Here is a 19,461-nt window from a genome sequence, read left to right as displayed (position 1 = left end):
TCAAATACTTAATATAGAACAAATTTCACGTCAGGGATAGGCAACCGAAATGAATAATGAATGTATGTGTGTTATATTAAACAGAGGGAGTAAAATGTTGGCAAGCAATAAATGGCTGAATTATTATCCTTACACTTTCAAAAATACAAGTCGAAGAAGACATGGGAGAGATGACGAATTTTGTCAAAGAGATTTATTTATAGACTAATACAGATCAGTAGCGGATTTAGGTACTGGCGACATGGGCGGGTGCTGAAGGTAGGGTTCGCCCAGGGCGCTATACAAGCTAGAACCGCCACTTACACATGAAACAAATAGCCAAACTGCAGACAAATTCTTTCCGTTACTAAGATGAGTGAGACATAGGCTAAACTGACAATGGCAAGCAAGTGGCAGCAATGAAGAACGAGAAAGGGGGAGAATTCTGGCACAACACCGGTACAGAGTCAGTGTGCGGGGGTACAAATTAGCGGTAATTTGTACATGTCGGCAGGGGTGAAGTGACTATGTATAGATAATAAACAGCGAGTAGCAACAGTGTACAAAACAAATGGGGGGGGGGGGGGGGGGGTCAATAGTCCATTGGCAATTTGAGTAATTGTTCAGCAGTCTTATGGCTTGGGGGTAGGGTAGAAGCCAAATAAGTACAGACTCAGTCAGGGAGAGGTTGAAAATGTCAGGTGAAGACACTTGCCAGTTGGTCCGCGCATGCTTTGAGTACACGTCCTGGTAATCCATCTGGCCACGCGGCTTTGTGAATGTTGACCTGTTTAAAGGTCTTGCTCACATCGGCTATCGAGTGCGTTATCACACAGTCATCCAGAACAGCTGGTGCTCTCGTGCATGCGTTAGTGTTTCTTGCCTCGAAGCGATCATAAAAGGCATTTAGTTTGTCTGGTAGGCTCATGTCTGGGTTTCCCTTTGTAGTCCGTAATAGTTTTCAAGCCCTGTCACATCCGAGGAGCGTCAGAGCCGGTGTAGTAGGATTCAAACTTCATCCTGTATTGACGCTTTGCTTGTTTGATGGTTCGTCTGAGGGCATAGCAGGATTTCTTATAGGCGTCCGGATAAGTGTTCCGCTCCTTGAAAGTGGCAGCTCTAGCCTTTAGCTTGATGCGGATGTTGCCTGTAATCCATGGCTTCTGGTTGCGATATGTATGTACGGTCACTGTGGGGACAATGTCATCGATGCACTTATTGATTAAGCCGATGACTGAGGTGGTATTATACTCAATGCCATTGGATGAATCCCGGAACATATTCCAGTCTGTGCTAGCGAAACAGTCCTGTAGCGTAGCATCCGCGTCATCTTACCACTTCTGTATTGAGCGAGTATCTGGTACTTCCTGCTTTAGTTTTTGCTTGTAAGCAGGAATCTAGAGGATATAATTATGGTAATATTTGCCAAATATAGGGCTGGGGCTGGAGTGAAGGTGGTCTAGAGTTTTTTTTCCCCCCTTTTGTTGCACATGTGACATGCTGGTAAAACTGATTTAAGTTTGCCTGTGTTAAAGTCCCACTTCTGGGTGAGATTTCTCTTATTTGCTTATGGCCTTATAGAGTTTGAGTGCGGTCTTAGTGCCAGCATCGGTCTGTGGTGGTAAATAGATGGCTACGAATAATAAAGATGAGAACTCTCTTGGTGGATAGTGTGGTCTACAGTTTATCAAGATACTCTACCTCAGGCGAGCAATACCTCAAAACGTATTTAATATTAGACATTAATATTAGACATCGTGGCACCAGCTGTTATTGACAAAAAGACACACCCCCCACCCCTCGTCTTACCAGATGTAGCTTCTCTGTTCTGCTGGTGCATTGAAAATCCCTCCAGCTCTATCTTATTCGCGTCGTCATTCAGCCACGACTCGGTGAAACATAAGATGCTACAGTTCTTAATCTCCCTTTGCTAGGGTAATCGTAGGTCATCAGTTTTATTTTCCAATGATCGCATGTTAGCAAGTAGAATTGATGGTAGTGGGAGTTTACTTGCACGCCTACGGATTCTCAAAAGGCAGCCCGATCTGCGCCCTCTTTTCCTCCGTCATTACTTCACGTAAATGACGGGGATCTGTGCCTGTTCCCTGGAGAGCAGTATATCTTTCTTGTCGGACTCGTTAACTTCTTCTTATGGGCACCTGGCCAACATCCGGTGAAATTGTAGAGCGCGAAATTCAAACTACATAATTATACATATTTAACTTAAATGAAATCACAAGTGTAATACATCAAAATAAAGCTTAACTTCTTGTTAATCCAACCACTGTCAGATTTCAAAAAGGCTTTACGGCAAAAGCACACCATGCGATTATCTGAAGACAGCTCCCCGCATACAAAACCATGAAAAACATATTTTAAACTCTTTATCCTACCCCCTCCTTTTTCGAACATTCTGTTAAAAATCGCGTAACATTTCAGCGTCCTGCTACTCATGCCAGGAATATAGTATATGCATATGATTAGTATGTGTGGATAGAAAACACTCTGAAGTTTCTAAAACTGGTTAAATCACGGCTGTGACTATAACAGAGCGTGTGTTTCATCGAAAAGCGCAAGAAAAACTGGTCACTGAAATCTTAAAAAAGTATCCATGCGCCACTTTCATGGATTATTTAAAGGAAACCAAATTTAATATGGAGATGGATGCAATTCCTACAGCTTCCACACAATGTCGCCAAAAACGTCATTTTCATTGACAAAAATCCTTTGAGACATTACAAATAGATCCTTGATTCCATCCAGCCTACCTCAATCGATTTTGGAAGATTGAAAAATGGACACTGTTTTCTTTTGTAGCTGCTATTGAATACAGATCGCCCAGTGATCAATTTGATCGCTTATTAACGTTTACAAATACCTAAAGTTGGGTTATAAAAGTAGGTTGAAGTGTTTTGTCAAAGAATATAGGCAACTTATATAATTTTTAAACATGACGTTGCGTGTTGGAAGAGAGCTTTTTTCGTGATGCAGACAGGCTATACAAATGGATATTTTTGGGCATTCATGGACGGATTTAATCGGGAAAAAGACCAATTTGTGATGTTTATGGGGACATATAGGAGTGCCAACAAAGAATATCATCAAAGGTAATGAATGTTTTATATTTTATTTCTGCGTTTTTGTGTAGCGCCGGCTACGCTAATTATTTTGTTTACGTCGCCTTCAGGCATTTTGGGGTGTTGCATGCTATCAGATAATAGCTTCTCATGCTTTCGCCGAAAAGCATTTTAAAAATCTGACTTGTTGACTAGATTCACAACGAGTGTAGCTTTAATTCAATACCCTGTATGTGTGTTTTAATGAACGTTTGAGTTTTAACGAGTACATTTAGCATTTAGCGTAGCGCATTTGCATTTCCAGGTGCCTACTTGAGACGTCTGCGTCTCAAGTAGGAGCAAGAAGTTAACCAGGCAGGTGTGACACGAAAGTCAGAAATATCTTTTGATCTTCCGTTGGCACTCCAAAAAGTCCCAGTTACATCACAAATGGTCCTTTTGTTCGATAATGTCCTTCTTTATAGCCATAAAAAGTTTAGCTGCCGCTCTTCAGTCAATAATCCACCTATTTTCCCTCCATCAAAATGCATACAAAATTAATCCCAAACGTTACTAATAAACTTTTCCAAACAAGTCAAAAAACGTTTATAATCACACCTTAGGTCCCCTAATACGTAAATAAACAATCAAATTCAAGACGGAGAATCGTTATTGTCTTTACCGGAGAAAAATACCAATGAACGCGCTCTCATTCACACGCTTGGAAACACTACAGCCAAAATGGGAGCCACCTAGAAAAACATACATTTCTGGCTCATTTTTTCAAAAAAACAGCCTGAAACTCTTTCTTTCTAAAGACTGTTGACATCTAGTGGAAGCCCTAGGAACTGCAAGCTGGGAGGACTCACTTTATAATTAAAGTGACAGCCATTGAAAATAGTGGAAGGCTGAAATTGTTTTTTGGGGGGATGGTTTGTCCTCGGGGTTTCACCTGCCATATCAGTTCTGTTATACTCAGACATTATTTTCACAGTTTTAGAAACGTCAGAGTGTTTTCTATCCAAATCTATCCAATTATATGCATATCCTAGCTTCTGGGCCTGAGTAACATGCAGTTTACTTTGGGCACGCTTTTCATCCGGATGTGAAAATACTGCCCCCTACCCAAGAGAGGTTAAAGGTTCATCATGAGTAATCCCAGTTCTGATGTCCAGAAGTTATTTTCAGTCATAAGAGACGGTAGCAGCAACATTATGTACAAAATATGTTACAAACAATGCAAAAAAATGAACAAAATAGCACAAACATAGCACAAACATGAAGTCTTGTTAAAATATCTTCGTATACACCCCCAGGAAGAATAACACTTTTTTTTTTTTTCTCAGAAATTCATAGAACGTTTGGAAATATAGTAAGGCATTTGTGAAAATTCGATTGTAATATAGTGGGAAGGCGGCAATGCGTTTGGACGTTTTAATATACACTGCAGTAAATAAAAACATCTGTCTTGTCCAGGACCTGAGTCAACACAGACAGATGTGCCATAGCCAATCAGAGCTACAGTAAGCCGATATAAAAATAAGCCATTTTCCACACGGGCCTGCCATAAATTCACTTTGAAATTGACTGTGTTTTTACAGGCATTAGCAACAGCGTGACTTTAGATCATTAGAAAACGTTTGCCCTAAGCAACAAAATACAATTCTTGGTGACAGGGGGCAGTATTTTCACGTCCGGATGAAATGCATGCCCAAATTCAACTGCCTGCTACTCATCCCCAGAAGATAAGATATGCATATTATCAGTAGATTTGGATAGAAAACACCCTGACGTTTCTAAAACTGTTTGAATCATGTCTGTGAGTATAACATAACTTATTTAGCAGGCGAAACCCCGAGGACAAACATTCAGATACTTTTTTTTGAGGTCACTCTCTTTTCAATGGGTTTTCATTGGGAATCCAGATTTCTAAGGGACCTTCTTGCAGTTCCTATCACTTCCACTGGATGTCAACAGTCTTTAGAAATTGGTTGAGGTTTTTCCTTTGTGTAATGAAGAAGTACGACCCTCTTGAACGAGGGTCACTTGAAGTGTACTGTTAGATAGAGACGGGTGACCAGAAAGCTAGCTACAGTTTGTTTTCCTCCTGTATTGAACACAGATGATCCCGTCTTAAATTGTATCGATTATTTACGTTAAAAAATACCTAAAGTTGTATTACAAAAGTAGTTTGAAATGTTTTGGCAAAGTTTACAGGTAACTTTTGAGATATTTTGTAGTCACTTTTTGCAAGTTGGAACCGGTGTTTTTCTGGATCAAACTCGCCAAATAAATTGACATTTTGGATATATATCGACGGAATTAATCGAACAAAAGGACCATTTGTGATGTTTATGGGACATATTGGAGTGCCAACAAAAGAAGCTTGTCAAAGGTAAGGCATGAATTATATGTTTATTTCTGCGTTTTGTGTCGCGCCTGCAGGGTTGAAATATGGTTTCTCTCTTTGTTTACGGAGGTGCTATCCTCAGATAATTGCATCGTTTGCTTTCGCCGAAAAGCCCTTTTGAAATCTGACATGTTGGCTGGATTCACAACAAGTGTAGCTTTAATTTGCTATCTTGCATGTGTGATTTAATGAAAGTTAGATTTTTCTTGTAATTTATTTGAATTTGGCGCTCTGCATTTTCCCTGGCTTTTGGCCAGGTGGGACGCTAGTGATCCACATATCCCAGAGAGGTTAATGGATTTCTACAAATGTAAATACCACGGGAGTCTTCTTACATTTTGGGAACTTCAGTCCTATTGACCAAAACAACCATGAAAAGGTAGACTCTCTCCCTCAGTTGCCTATGCACATCAACAAGATCAACGACTAATGCTAGCCAGAGTGAGATGAGCTAAAAATCAAATTGGGCAACATTAGAAAAACCCTCAACTTTTTAAGCTAGATAATAGTAGCCTGCTCGGCCTTCTGCAGTTTGCCTGCCAATACATGCTTGTCTCAACCCACGTTGTGACAACTGAATGGGAACTTGCCTGCCTACCTGCCCATTTGATCAATGCCAAATACATTTGATTGATAACTAGGAGATACACTAACTGTGGATAACAAGTTCAGCCTAGCTAGCAAAGCGATTCACATTTCTTGCTAGCTAACAAAATGACACCTGCATCTCTAGCTGTAGCCACCCAAAAATTATATGAGGGGGGGAAAATTAAGACACTCTCACCCACTCCTCCAATGACATGACATCCTCCTAGCAGCTAGCTAGCTAACTTGAGTCTGGGTTTTTAGCTTGCTTAATAAATATCTAGCTACATAAATAGATTCGCTAGCACAGGGGTGTCAAACTCGATCAGCACACGGGCCATATTAAAAATCACAACGACTTTGCGGGGGACCCAAACTGGCCATTGTTTTATTAGAAAAAATATGTCCCTTTATAATCCCTTTATAATGCCCACAATATTTGTCCAGTCTTTGCTGCATTGCTTGCAGATGTGCATAATATGCTGCTAGTAACCGGAAAGTTCCAAGTTCAAACCCCCGAGCTGACACGGTACAAATCTATCGTTCTGCCCCTGAACAGGCAGTTAACCCACTGTTCCTAGGCCGTCATTGAAAATAAGAATTTGTTCTTAACTGACTTGCCTAGTTAAATAAAGGTAAAATTAAAAAGGTACAATTTAAAATAAAATAAAAGTATTTAATTACTTCAAATAACAAAAAAGGTAGCTTTAGGTTGTTGTAACAGGACAGATTTGATTTATTTTTGTCCAAAAGCTCAAGTCACTTGTCCAAAAATAAAAAATGGTCTGTAACACAATGGCCAAAAAGGTGAATGAAAAGTTATGCAAATAACAACTTCACAAAATAACCATTATTATAACTGGTATTGACAATAGAAGGCACCCTTATCAACGGGCTGGTCATTTGCGGTTATACACAAGTGCTGTGTGAAGTTATTTTAGGACATCGGACATAACAATGATGCATTAATGAATGCTAAATAGTTAACTAGCGAGATAACAACCAGCCAAGCGTTCATAATAAAAATGTGTTCATAATAAAAACAGCCAAGCGACACAATGTTTTGGATTGGCACACATGCAGGTGATACACATACCATTACCTTTCCAGGATTTTCATTGCTTTAACTGGGCAAAAAACTCCATCAATTATCATCAAAAAATTTGCAAGTGACTCAATGGAAATTATCAGCAAATGTGGCTTGCTTTGATCTCAAACTCAACTCGCGACTGCATGATTGAAAGACTGCTCATACCTGTCAATGCAGGCCTACAATAATGAAACTCTCATGCGCTCTGCAGAAATTGAGAGGACAGTGAGCAAAACATTGCATCCGGATCAGCCCAATTGTTTGATTTTGTGTACATAATTATTTTTTTCCTTACAACTTAAATCTATAATTCCCTTGCCCAACAATTTTCATGTCGAGCCCTGTGTAACATTTTTTTCATTTTTTTTGTACTGCATGGATTACCGGTGCGATTGAATGCAGCATTGCTGTTTGGTGCATTCAAAATGTATTGTCGTTGAGTGGCCAGCCAAGTAGGCTTGGGCAGAGTACTGGGGTATTTTGAAATAGCCATGGGATGGTTTTTCTATATCGTTGAAACAATTAAAAAAAAACATTTTTCCCGTCCTTGGGTGCTTTTTAGACAGTTTAAGAAATCACGATGGATGCAGATTGCTATTAATCCTCCGTGCAACTGGTGATTGAAAACGTGCATCTGGTAACCCAAAATTTCAAATATGGTTCAAAATGAATTTAAAGGCACCCCTCTCATTGTTCCCCGCTATGGGAGCACCCCACTAAGGCCCTGTCTCGGTCGGGGCCGTCCTGAGTGCTTTATAGACACTTTAAGAAATTGCCCTAGCGGGCTATATCAATAGAATGACGGGTAAAAGTATTTAAAACCCTTTTATAATTTTTGGGTTACCAGATGCACGTTTTCAATCACCAGGTGCACGGAGGAAAATGAGCATTTGCATCCATAGTCATGTTTTAAACCGTCCATAAAGCACTCTTGGCCGGCCCCGGCAGAGAGAGAAAGAGATGGTGGAAAAAAAAAAAAATCATCATCAGACCTTCCATAAATAATTCGGACCGGCCCCCATTGATAAAGGTCAGTAGTAGGGTGCGCCATAAGCGGACATGAATATATGGAACACCGCTAACCGCATAGAGAACCGTGTTTTGGGTGACCAGGTGCACGTTTTCAATCACCAGTTGAATTGCAATCCCCAATCCCTATCACGAGTGGGGTTCATCGGGTTACCCACGCCTCTCGGCGAAGGGTAGACACACGCTGATCCGCTCAGTGTGGCGCGCGTGCAGCCCCGGACGTCACCCAAAAGGACCGTGTGCACCTGGTCACCCAAAGGCCGGCGTGCACCTGGTCACCCAAAGGACCATGTGCACCTGGTCACCGCACGGAGGATTAATAGCAATCTGCATCCATCGTGATTTCTTAAACTGTCTAAAAAGCACCCAAGGACGGCCCTGACAGAGAGAGGGCCGTAGTAGGGTACTCCCCTAGCGGGCTATATCAATAGAATGACGGGTAAAAGTATTTAAAACCCTTTTATAATTTTTGGGTTACCAGATGCACGTTTTCAATCACCAGGTGCACGGAGGAAAATGAGCATTTGCATCCATAGTCATGTTTTAAACCGTCCATAAAGCACTCAGGGCCGGCCCCCCACGGCAAGATCTCACCCCGTGGGGTCAAAATGATCACAAGAACAGTGAGCAAAAATCCCAGAACCACACGGGGGGACCTAGTGAATGACCTGCAGAGAGCTGGGACCAAAGTAACAAAGCCTACCATCAGTAACACACTATGCCGCCAGGGACTTAAATCCTGCAGTGCCAGACGTACTGGCTTAAGCAGGGGGACACATGTCCAGGCCCGTCTGAAGTTTGCTAGAGAGCATTTGGGTGATCCAGAAGAAGATTGGGAGAATGTCATATGGTCAGATGAAACCAAAATATAGCTTTTTGGTTAAAAACTCAACTCGTCGTGTTTGGAGGACAAAGAATGCTGAGTTGCATCCAAAGAACACCATACCTACTGTGAAGCGTGGGGGTGGAAACATCATGCTTTGGGGCTGTTTTTCTGCAAAGGGAACAGGACGACTGATAAGGAAAGAATGAATGAATGGGGCCACGTATCGTGAGATTTTGAGTGAAAACCTCCTTCCATCAGCAAGGGCATTGAAGATGAAACGTGGCTGGGTCTTTCAGCATGACAATGATCCCAAACACACCGCCCGGGCAACGAAGGACTGGCTTCGTAAGAAGCATTTCAAGGTCCTGGAGTGGCCTAGCCAGTCTCCAGATCTCAACCCCATAGAAAATCTTTGGAGGGAGTTGAAAGTCTGTGTTGCCCAGCAACAGCCCCAAAACATCACTGCTCTAGAGGAGATCTGCATGGATGAATGGGCCAAAATACCAGCAACAGTGTGTGAAAACCTTGTGAAGACTTACAGAAAACGTTTGACCTCTGTCATTGCCAACAAAGGGTATATAACAAAGTATTGAGAAACTTTTGGTATTGACCAAATACTTATTTTCCACCATAATTTGCAAATAAATTCATAAAAATCCTACAATGTGATTTTCTGGAATTTTTTTTCTCATTTTGTCTGTCATAGTTGAAGTGTACCTATGGTGAAAATTACAGGCCTCTCATCTTTTTAAGTGGGAGAACTTGCACAATTGGTGGCTGACTAAATACTTTTTTGCCCCACTGTAGTTGTCCTTCACAGAAAATACATTAGTGTAACACATTCGGCAGAAAATAGCTTCATTGTCATCAGATGACAACAGAAGTGCAACAGTATTTGACTGTCAGCCACACAAGTAAATGAGCTTACAATGAAAAAGCAAGAAGTTTTTTTGCAAAAAACCTAGGCATGGCCATCATATTTCTAATGTTTATCATAGCAATAATGTGAACAGCTACGTTTCCTGTTTTTCTTAAAGTTTATCTTGCATTTCAGGATGGAGAAAAGTCATGGTGGAAAAAGTACCCAATTGTCATACTTGAGTAATTTTCTATTAACATATCTTTACTTTTACTCAAGTAAAAGTGAGTCACCCAGTAAAATACTACTTAAGTATCAAAAGTAAATGTAATTGCTCAAATATACTTACAGTTGAAGTCGGAAGTTTATATACACCTTAGCCAAATACATTTAAATTCGGTTTTTCCCAATTCCTGACATTTAATCCTAGTAAAAATTCCCTGTCTTAGGTATGTTAGGATCACCACTTTATTTTAAGAATGTGAAATGTCAGAATAATAGTAGAGAATGATTTATTTCCGCTTTTATTTCTTTCATCACATTCCCAGTGGGTCAGAAAGGTACATACACTCAATTAGTATTTGATAGCATTGCCTTTAAGTTGATTAACTTGGATCAAACGTTTTGGGTAGCCTTCCTCAAACGTTCCCACAATAAGTTGGGTGAATTTTGACCCATTCCTCCTGACAAAGCTGGTGTAACTGAGTCAGGTTTGTAGGCCTCCTTGTTCGCACATGCTTTTTCAGCTCTGCCCACAAATTTTCTATAGGATTGAGGTCATGGCTTTGTGATTGCCACTTCAATACCTTGACTTTGTTGTCCTCAAGCCATTTTGCCACAACTTTGGAAGTGTGCTTGGTGTCATTGTCCATTTGGAAGACCCATTTGCAACCAAGCTTTAACAAAAATGAGTTTTTCAAAGGAAAGGAAAGTAGACAGTGAATGTAGGGTGTTCCAGCAAGAGTGGGCATCGAACAATTTCTTTGAGGTATCAGGGAAAGCTGTGTGCAAAGAGAGCATCGCTGTCTTGAAGATTACCATTTGTCCCAACACTTCCAAACGAAGCATGCAGAGAAATATAGGAATATGTCTTCTGAGCAGAGGGCAAGTGCATCGAAAGTGTTGCTTTCTCAGTTGCAAAAGCAGCAAGGACTTTTCACAACTGCATTCAGCAAACGATGGAATTGCGAGAGCCAGCTATGTACTGTCGCACAAAATTGCTCAACATAGCAAGCCTTTCGCTGAGGGCAAATTCATTAAAGAATGTTTAATTGACTCTGCAGCAATACTTTGCCCCGACAAGAAAGAGCTGTTTGAAAATGTTTCCCTGTCAAGACGAACAGTGACACGGCGTGTTGAGGACATCGACCCACACCATTTTTTTATTTATCTTTGTTTAACTAGGCAAGTCAATTAAGAACAAATTCTTATTTTCAATGACGGCCTAGGAACAGTGGGTTAACTGCCTGTTTTTACCTTGTCAGCTCGGGGATTTGAACTTGCAACCTTCCGGTTACTAGTCCAACGCTCTAACCACTAGGCTACTCTGCCACCATGACTGATCCACCGCCAAACCGGTCATGCTGGAGGATGTTGCAGGCAGCAGAACGTTCTCCACGGCGTCTCCAGACTCTGTCACGTCTATCACATGTGCTCAGTGTGAACCTGCTTTCATCTGTGAAGAGCACCGGGCGCCAGTGGCGAATTTGCCAATCTTGGTGTTCTCTGGCAAATGCCAAATGTCCTGCACGGTGTTGGGCTGTAAGCACAACCCCCACCTGTGGACGTCGGGCCCTCATACCACCCTCATGGAGTCTGTTTCTGATCGTTTGAGCAGACACATGCACATTTTGTGGCCTGCTGGAGGTCATTTTGCAGGGCTCTGGCAGTGCTCCTCCTTGCACAAAGGCGGAGGTAGCGGTCCTGCTGCTGGGTTGTTGCCCTCCTACGGCCTCCACGTCTCCTGATGTACTGGCCTGTCTCCTGGTAGCGCCTCCATGCTCTGGACACTACGCTGACAGACACAGCAAACCTTCTTGCCACATCTCGCATTGATGTGCCATCCTGGATGAGCTGCACTTCCTGAGCCACTTGTGTGGGTTGTAGACTCCGTCTCATGCTACCACTAGAGTGAAAGCACCGCCAGCATTCAAAAGTGACCAAAACATCAGCCAGGAAGCATAGGAACTGAGAAGTGGTCTGTGGTTATCACCTGCAGAACCACTCCTTTATTGGGGGTGTCTTGCTAATTTCATAGAATTTCCCCCTGATGTCTATTCCATTTGCACAACAGCATGTGGAATGTATTTTCAATCAGTGTTGCTTCCTAAGTGGACAGTTTGATTTCACAGAAGTGTGATTGACTTGGAGTTACATTGTGTTGTTTGTTCCCTTTATTTTTTTGAGCAGTGTAGGCACAGATCATCTCTTACGGATTCCCACCTCTCAGCTATCCCGCGCATAGCGACGTCAGAAACTACTGACTCCACTGCTCTAGTCAATGCCCATCAGAGACGTCACTGATTTGAGTAGTTTAAATGTAATGTTGAGCTCTCTTGTTTTGTGCATACCCATTAACAAGAGTTCTGTCCGTGTACTTTTCCCTCCATGTAGTTCATTGCATGTTTAATAATGAAAATACCTAACAAAAGGAGAACATGGATGTGGGTTATTTCTGCACCTTCCCAATTATACCATAGATCTGTGTATAATGACGAGATGCTCATGTCTGCGCACTAACAATGAGTCGTTCCCACACTACGTCAGATTTAGTCTTTTACAATTATGACATATCACATTGTGCAATGTTACCAAATCATGATCTTGATATCAACCTGTACGATTTGCTTCAGTTTTGTCGTCATAGCCTCGCATGCCAATCACAGAATATGTCAGCCGACGTAAGCTATGTCAACTGCAGCGGTGTATGTTCCATCAAAGCAGCGCAAGCCTCACTCTATGCAAATCCGCGAGTGAAGTGAGTTTGAAAATGCTGGAAGTATGCGTCTTAGAAATAGTTTTCACATGCATGCTTCATATGCCTGAACTCAGAAAGAAATGGTCACTGTGGAAGAACATTTATTTTGATTTGCCGATTTTGTGACTTTACAAAATCCCGTTAGGTAGCCTAATTTTAAGACGTCATGTAGTAGGCTGAACAAGATAATTAGGGCCGTGTTCCTATTGGTCAGTCACCGGGATCGGCTCATAACACCAACCACACTAGGGCATACACGATAAAGGCTTGACATTTCTGATGTTGCCAGAACTTTGTCGGAGCCTACGACCACACGTGTAGCTGTACTTAATTGGCAGACCTAGACCCTGTCACACTGAACAAGCCAAGTCATCCGACAACCATTTACTACCTAAGCGTTTGGGACGGCAAAATCATAGCCGGCGGGCCTTATAGCTGAGAACCTTTGGGATAAAACAGCATGACTTGTTAATAATGCCTTAGATTCTGGAGAGCAAGCTAGCTATGAGTTTCAGTTTGCATGTAGGTGTAGCCTTAACATTACATGTCATCAGATGGTTTGTTGCTTGCCAGAAGCACGTCCCCCACAGCATTTTGCACTTTCCTTCCCTAAATTTAACTTGGTTACTTATTTTTCTCTGATTGTAGGGAAACCCTTCAGTAAGAGATTCAAATGACCTCAAACAGTAGGCCTAACTGTGCTGCTATTCTAAAAGGTAAATTATGTGTACACCTTTCATGCTTTGAATAGCTTGCCTAACTAGCTATATGTGAATTAAGTATGGGGGTTTGATCTTTCCTCTAGATGTTGTTGCCTACGTTGACGTGTGGTCATCAAGTAAAACAGAGAATTACTCTAAACCATTCATCCAGCAGCTGCAGGATATGGGAGTTGAGGTGTGTTACCCTTTTATAGCTACACTGCTAACTAACTACACAGAAGTTTGTTTTTACTATGTGCCGTTTCACATTGTGATTTTCCCTGTATAATTCCAGGTATCAAAAACCTTCAATAAACAAGTCACCCACGTAGTCTTTAAAAATGGCCATCAAGCCACCTGGAATAAAGCCAAGAAGACTGGTGTGAAACTTGTGTCTGTCCTTTGGGTGGCCAGGTAAACCTCAAGCTTAATTTCTGTGTATATTCTTTATTTTCTTTAAAGTGCATGATCACAGCAATGGCAACAATGTATCTTCAATATACTTTGGTCTGGTGATGACAAGTTAGTGATATGGCCAATTTTTTTTGCAATTTTTGCAATTATTACACCAGCCACAAGGTGTCACTGACTGACAAATAAAATAGTTGGGCGCTCTGTTATCCTATCACTCATGTTGTTTTTGTTTATTAATGCAGATGTAAAGATGATGGTGAACATGTTAATGAAGAGTTGTGTCCGGCATTAAATGATGAAGTTAATCCAGCACTCAAGAAAAGGGTGGTAAGCAAATGTACAATTCTTTGCTAGGTTAAAATAATTACTGTACATAACTTTTCTTTGATCACTGTCAACTACTTGGCTGTCTGGAGTTAAACTATATTTATTTTATTTCTTAAAAATTGTAATAGTTGAGCAAGGACTTTTTGCCAAAGAACATGAATAATTTGTCTATTGGTTTAATAAGTGTGTTTATTGAAAGGGTCTTAAGTATTTTTATGAGATTCATCCAAATACAAAATAATATTATATATTTTCTTTCATACAGCATCGTTGTATGCAGCCAAGAGACACCCCTCAGAGGACCCCTGAGAATGACAGGCGCTTGAAAAAAAAACTGGACAAGATGATCAAAGACCTAGTGCCAAAATCACCTCTTAGTAAGAAATCTCTCCTCATGGCTGACATTTTGTGCGTGGATGTGGTTTCATATTGAAATGTATTTCTGTATAGTTACAGATGTGTCCCCTTACATTATCGATGAAGAGAACGGAATAGTTTACAGTCCTTCTATGAAAAGGTCTGAGTCCATGGCACAGCGCCTGAAAGAAATGAGAGAAAAAAGGGAAAACCTCTCCCCGACAGGTATGTTTTATGTCTATGGCCAATTGTTTGACTTTTATAGTATGTTTAGCACCTGCAAAACATGGGCCAGAGTCTGTGAAAGAGCTGAGATATGTGGCAACTCTAGTTAATGATTTCTCTCAGCTTCACAGATAAAATCTAGGTTATCACCTGAGCTCAAGCCTCCTCTTGGGAATACACCATCCCGCTCTTTTTTGCAACAACTGTGTAAGTACTTGGACATAAGATGCATTGACGCTGTCATTTATATAATGCTATAAGTTTCAGTGTCTTTTCTAATTCTCATAATGACATATCTTTCCCTATGCAGATGAGGAACCGGATGCGGATTTTAATGCATCTGTTGGCTCAAATAAGACAGATGGAGAGAAGCAACATGTTGACACCATTGAAATACAGCACAAGAAAGACTTTCAGAAACCTTCGATGTCACCTTGCAGTGTTGTTCCGAGACAAAAGACAAGTCCGTTACCCAATTCACCGGCTAAAGAAAAAGCAAATAAACAAGACAAATATCCTAAAAGGACCTCAATCAAAAGTGATGGCATCAAGAAACACAGGTCTTTAGAGAGTCCATGCCTGGATGACCTCCCGGAGGGTAGCAATAGTGTGCAATCAGTGTTTACGTTTGACAGTTTTGTAGTGGGAAAAAATAGACGATCAACCAGCAGAAGTAACATGTCAAAAGTCACACCACCTGTTAGGAAAAGCAGAACACCACAGTCTCTTCCAGAAAGTAAGCCAACTGTTAATCTGGGCATTTCTAGTCGCCGTTCTTCTACAATTTTACCAGACAACCCCAATGTGCCTAATCAAACGTCCGTAAAGATGACCACACTGAAATCAAAAGTGAGCCAACTGAGAAAATCCTTGCTTCCTGCTTTGGCAAGATCTTGCACTGTCTCAAATGACTCTAATGCCGCCTCCTGTGCATATGATGATGATGATGATGGCGTATTTGAGGACTTCTTCTCTCGAGCTAACAACCCGCGGAGACAACAAAGTCTCCTTTTGCCCCGCTTGCTCTCAGAGTCAAATGTTCTTGTTCCCTTTGAACTGGAGCCTCAGCCTAGCCCTGGGAAGCGGAAGAGGGGCAAGAGTGAAACCACAGGGTCTGAGTCGGCCAGTGCCAAAAAGAGAAAACATGGGGTGCCAAGTGTAAAAGAGTCCAGCAGTGTAAGCAGCATGTTGTCTCAACACGAGCACCCACACCAGGATACAAAAGGACTTGCATCCTCAGAGGACAATAATACAAAACAAACGGTGACTAAAAGAAGTGCACAAAGCACATTGCCATTCTCCAGAGTGCCTAAAGACTCCACCGATGAACTGACTTGTGCCCCTGAGAAGCAGATCGCGTCAACAGATCCCACACAACTTTGGAAACCAAATTTGACAGCGGCCAAAAAATCACTAGATAAGCAAAACAGTTCATATATCCTACCTCGGCACAAGGACAATAAAGGGAAAAGTAGCCCACGTTTGGAAAGTATGTGAATTCTAAAACCTAAATATTACAAGATGTTGGGATGTTACCATGTCATCAATATAATCAATGCAATAGCATTTAAGAGTGTTTTACTAATCAATATAACTGATCAACATAAACACCTTAGACTCTCTGGTAGTAATAATGTGCTGTGAAATTGGTACTGTGGTCATTCATGATTTCATTATCCACATGAATGTTTACAATCTTTTCTCTGCAAGTGTCCCAAACTGGGGTTTTATCACAGCAACGGCACTTATTAGCCACATCAGAATTATTACCGTGATCAGTATTTTGTGAAGCAAAAGCTGAAAATATGTACTTTCATATTGGAAAATGTTTAGCCATGTAAATTAATCATAGTGTGAATGTTTAAGTTTTAGTATAGCCGTGTCATTCCAGCACAATTGGACAATTTATTAAATGAACTATTTTAATACTGATGTGACGGTACATTTTCTAATAAACAGATGTTAACCTTTCATTCCAGAATAACCTTACTGACAATATCTGTTCGCATGATAGCCGTAAACACACAAACACAAGTGAATCAGCATTCAGCAGGAAGAAAATGCACCTGTGTGTTGTTTTGTAACGTTTTCAACGTTTTCAGTTGTAGGCAGAGGAACTGCATATGCTGCAACAGCTGGTGTCACGGACACAATTTCTGACAATTTAAGCAAACAGAAAGGACAAGTCAATGTGGTGGAGAAGAGCATGGACAAAAATACAAAGGTAACCATCTAAGTTGCTGTTGTGGTGTTTGCTGTAATTGTTATAGCCCAGCATTTAAACAGACTATAAACATACAATAGCATTTTCAACAATGTTATGGTTTCGATTTTTTTTCTTAGATATCGATTAACCTGACAGTTTGTGAATTAAATACGAAACCTAAACTTTAAACTTGTCCTCTATCTCTTGGTAAAACCAAGCTGTGGAGGAACAGGCATCTTTTTGCCTTTGTGTTCCATTCCTTTTGAATACAGCTGCTCAGAAAGTGTGCAATACACGCATGAGTATTCATGGGTAGTCTTTGAAGCTGCTGCCACGGGGGCTCTGTCTGTGTAGTCTTCAGGGGTTCCTGTGTGTTACCTCCATGTTGGTAGCACAACATCCTTGTCTGTGAAGATGCACCTGGCTCAGTCTTTGTGTTCTCTCAACCTGAACAAAACTTCAGCTTTTAACACTATGGTGAAAATGTCTTTCATCTTCCCTATGAACCTTGTTTGAATTCCCATGTGAACTGTATTGCAGAATGCATAATATTCTTTCATCGTTACATGATCGAGATTAAATATTAGTTAAAATTATTAATTGTGATTTGACTATAACACTGTCATGTTACTTCTACCCCCAAATTAGTTTATTTTTAATTCCAGAAAATGGTTTACTTAGCAGGGTCTGGAAAACTGGCCACCTGTTTTACAACTGTGAAAGATGGTATTGGTTTTCTGTGCTAGGTTGAACAGCCCACGGAAGAAGAGCACTCATTATGAGGTTATGGAGTGCTTTGTTTGGATTAGACTCCATCCCCCTCAGCATCTGGACAAAGGTAGTCTTACCAAAAGTGGAAAGAAGTTATGTGCAAGTGCAACAGCCATGACAGAAACTGCTTTTAGTCTCTTTGTTCTTTAGACAGTATCATACGTACCAAATCTAGACAATCTATGGTTTTGTAAAATAGTTTAGAGACATTACTCATAGTGATTTTAATACTCACTAAAAGTAATTGTAAAATAACTCATATTTGGTGAAAAGTTGTTTGGGTTGATGAAGCATGGCATCTGATGTGTACTTTGTACCCTTAACAGCTAGTTGTCCTGTATGTGTATCATTCAGCATGTGTATGATGGCCTAAAGTAGAAATTAGTTAATTTTACCTGAGTACTTGGCTCTATACGATGGCATTGTGTATGTGTCCTTAAAGAACTTCAGGAAATATGTCATAACCACTTTATTCATAGCATGCAGCCTAACCTTGTGATTGAAAATGTTCTATGCACTGCCTTTGCAAATTAACTCACTGTTCAATTGTGACAAGTTGTAATCAGATTTTTGTACTCTCAAAGGGGATTTTTCAGTTATAATTGGCCATCCCAGACCCACAGATGGATTAGGACAAGGGCCTATGGAAGTTGACCTCTTTCACTGTATGAATAGGGCCTGAGTCATTTCAGTTTGCATAGACTGACCATCAAGGGGACCTTGTCATACCCAAAAGAATTTCCTTCATTTGTGTGAGGCACATTGAAATGGAGCCTGGTGCAACAGTTCACCAACTCTTTGTCTCATGTTTATTTAGTGTGGACCCATTCTTCAACTGCTGCAAGAACATGTCAATTGCATAAGTGAAGCCAAAAATTCCCCTTGAGGAACCATTAAAACGTAGCTGCTGAAATTCCTTGTAGTTTGTTTCTTGTTGAATAAGTGAAAAGTGAATAGAACTGCTAGTGCTTTAGGGTTGTCCCTCTAACAAAGTCCTCGTGGCCTTGTTTTGATGTCTGAAAAGCATTCTCTTGCTCAGTAGCACACAACATTGCTACACTTAATCAGCGTCATCACATTGGTGATGGTTTATGTCCATCTTAAAGATTAACTTATTTCAGCACTGAGCTAAGGACAATCCTTTGTGATTAATGACACAAACCATGCCATGCTTTACTTAAGAAATTTGAGAACTGTTTCACCAATGAATCCCTTTATGTGCATTCGTATAGGGATTTTGGATGTGTTATGAACTCAGCACAAAAATACACGTTCCTTTTTCAGGACCCTGTCTTTCAAAGATATTTCATAAAAATCCAAGTAACTTCACAGATCTTCATTGTAAAGGGATTAAACACTGTTTCCCATGCTTGTTCAATGAACCATAAACAATTAATGAACATGCACCTGTGGAATGGTCATTAAGACACTAACAGCTTACAACGGTAGGCAATTAAGGTCATAGTTATGAAAACTTAGAACACTAAAGAGGCCTTTCTACTGACTATGAAAAACACCAAAAGAAAGATGCCCAGGGTCCCTGCTCATCTGCGTGAATGTGCCTTAGGCATGCTGCAAGGAGGCATGAGGACTGCAGATGTGGCCAGGGCAATTAATTGCAATGTCCGTACTGTGATACACCTAAGACA

At 40.8% G+C, this 19,461-nt stretch overlaps 1 protein-coding gene across 3 annotated transcripts in view; it reads left to right on the top strand.

The window, feature by feature from the left end:
• mcph1 (microcephalin 1) overlaps positions 1–19,461 on the top strand; it is a 51,286-nt gene that overhangs the window by 846 nt on the left and 30,979 nt on the right. The window contains exons 1-10 of one of the 3 annotated variants that reach the window (XM_021580959.3): positions 13,260–13,333; positions 13,460–13,527; positions 13,617–13,708; positions 13,808–13,926; positions 14,169–14,253; positions 14,519–14,630; positions 14,704–14,835; positions 14,959–15,042; positions 15,146–16,324; positions 16,938–17,059. In XM_021580959.3, the coding sequence (XP_021436634.3) occupies positions 13,485–13,527; positions 13,617–13,708; positions 13,808–13,926; positions 14,169–14,253; positions 14,519–14,630; positions 14,704–14,835; positions 14,959–15,042; positions 15,146–16,324; positions 16,938–17,059 (1,968 nt within the window). In that variant the 5' untranslated portion in view covers positions 13,260–13,333; positions 13,460–13,484. Of the gene's footprint in view, positions 1–13,259; positions 13,334–13,459; positions 13,528–13,616; positions 13,709–13,807; positions 13,927–14,168; positions 14,254–14,518; positions 14,631–14,703; positions 14,836–14,958; positions 15,043–15,145; positions 16,325–16,937; positions 17,060–19,461 lie in introns of those variants that run through there. The other 2 variants (XM_021580958.3, XM_021580960.3) reach the window with 2 other exon arrangements.

This window comes from Oncorhynchus mykiss, chromosome 23, assembly GCF_057628025.1.
Source record: "Oncorhynchus mykiss isolate SJ-2025 chromosome 23, ASM5762802v1, whole genome shotgun sequence".
Lineage (NCBI taxonomy): Eukaryota > Metazoa > Chordata > Actinopteri > Salmoniformes > Salmonidae > Oncorhynchus > Oncorhynchus mykiss.
Note: the sequence above shows the minus strand (reverse complement) of the source record. Positions and strands in the feature narration are given on the sequence as shown.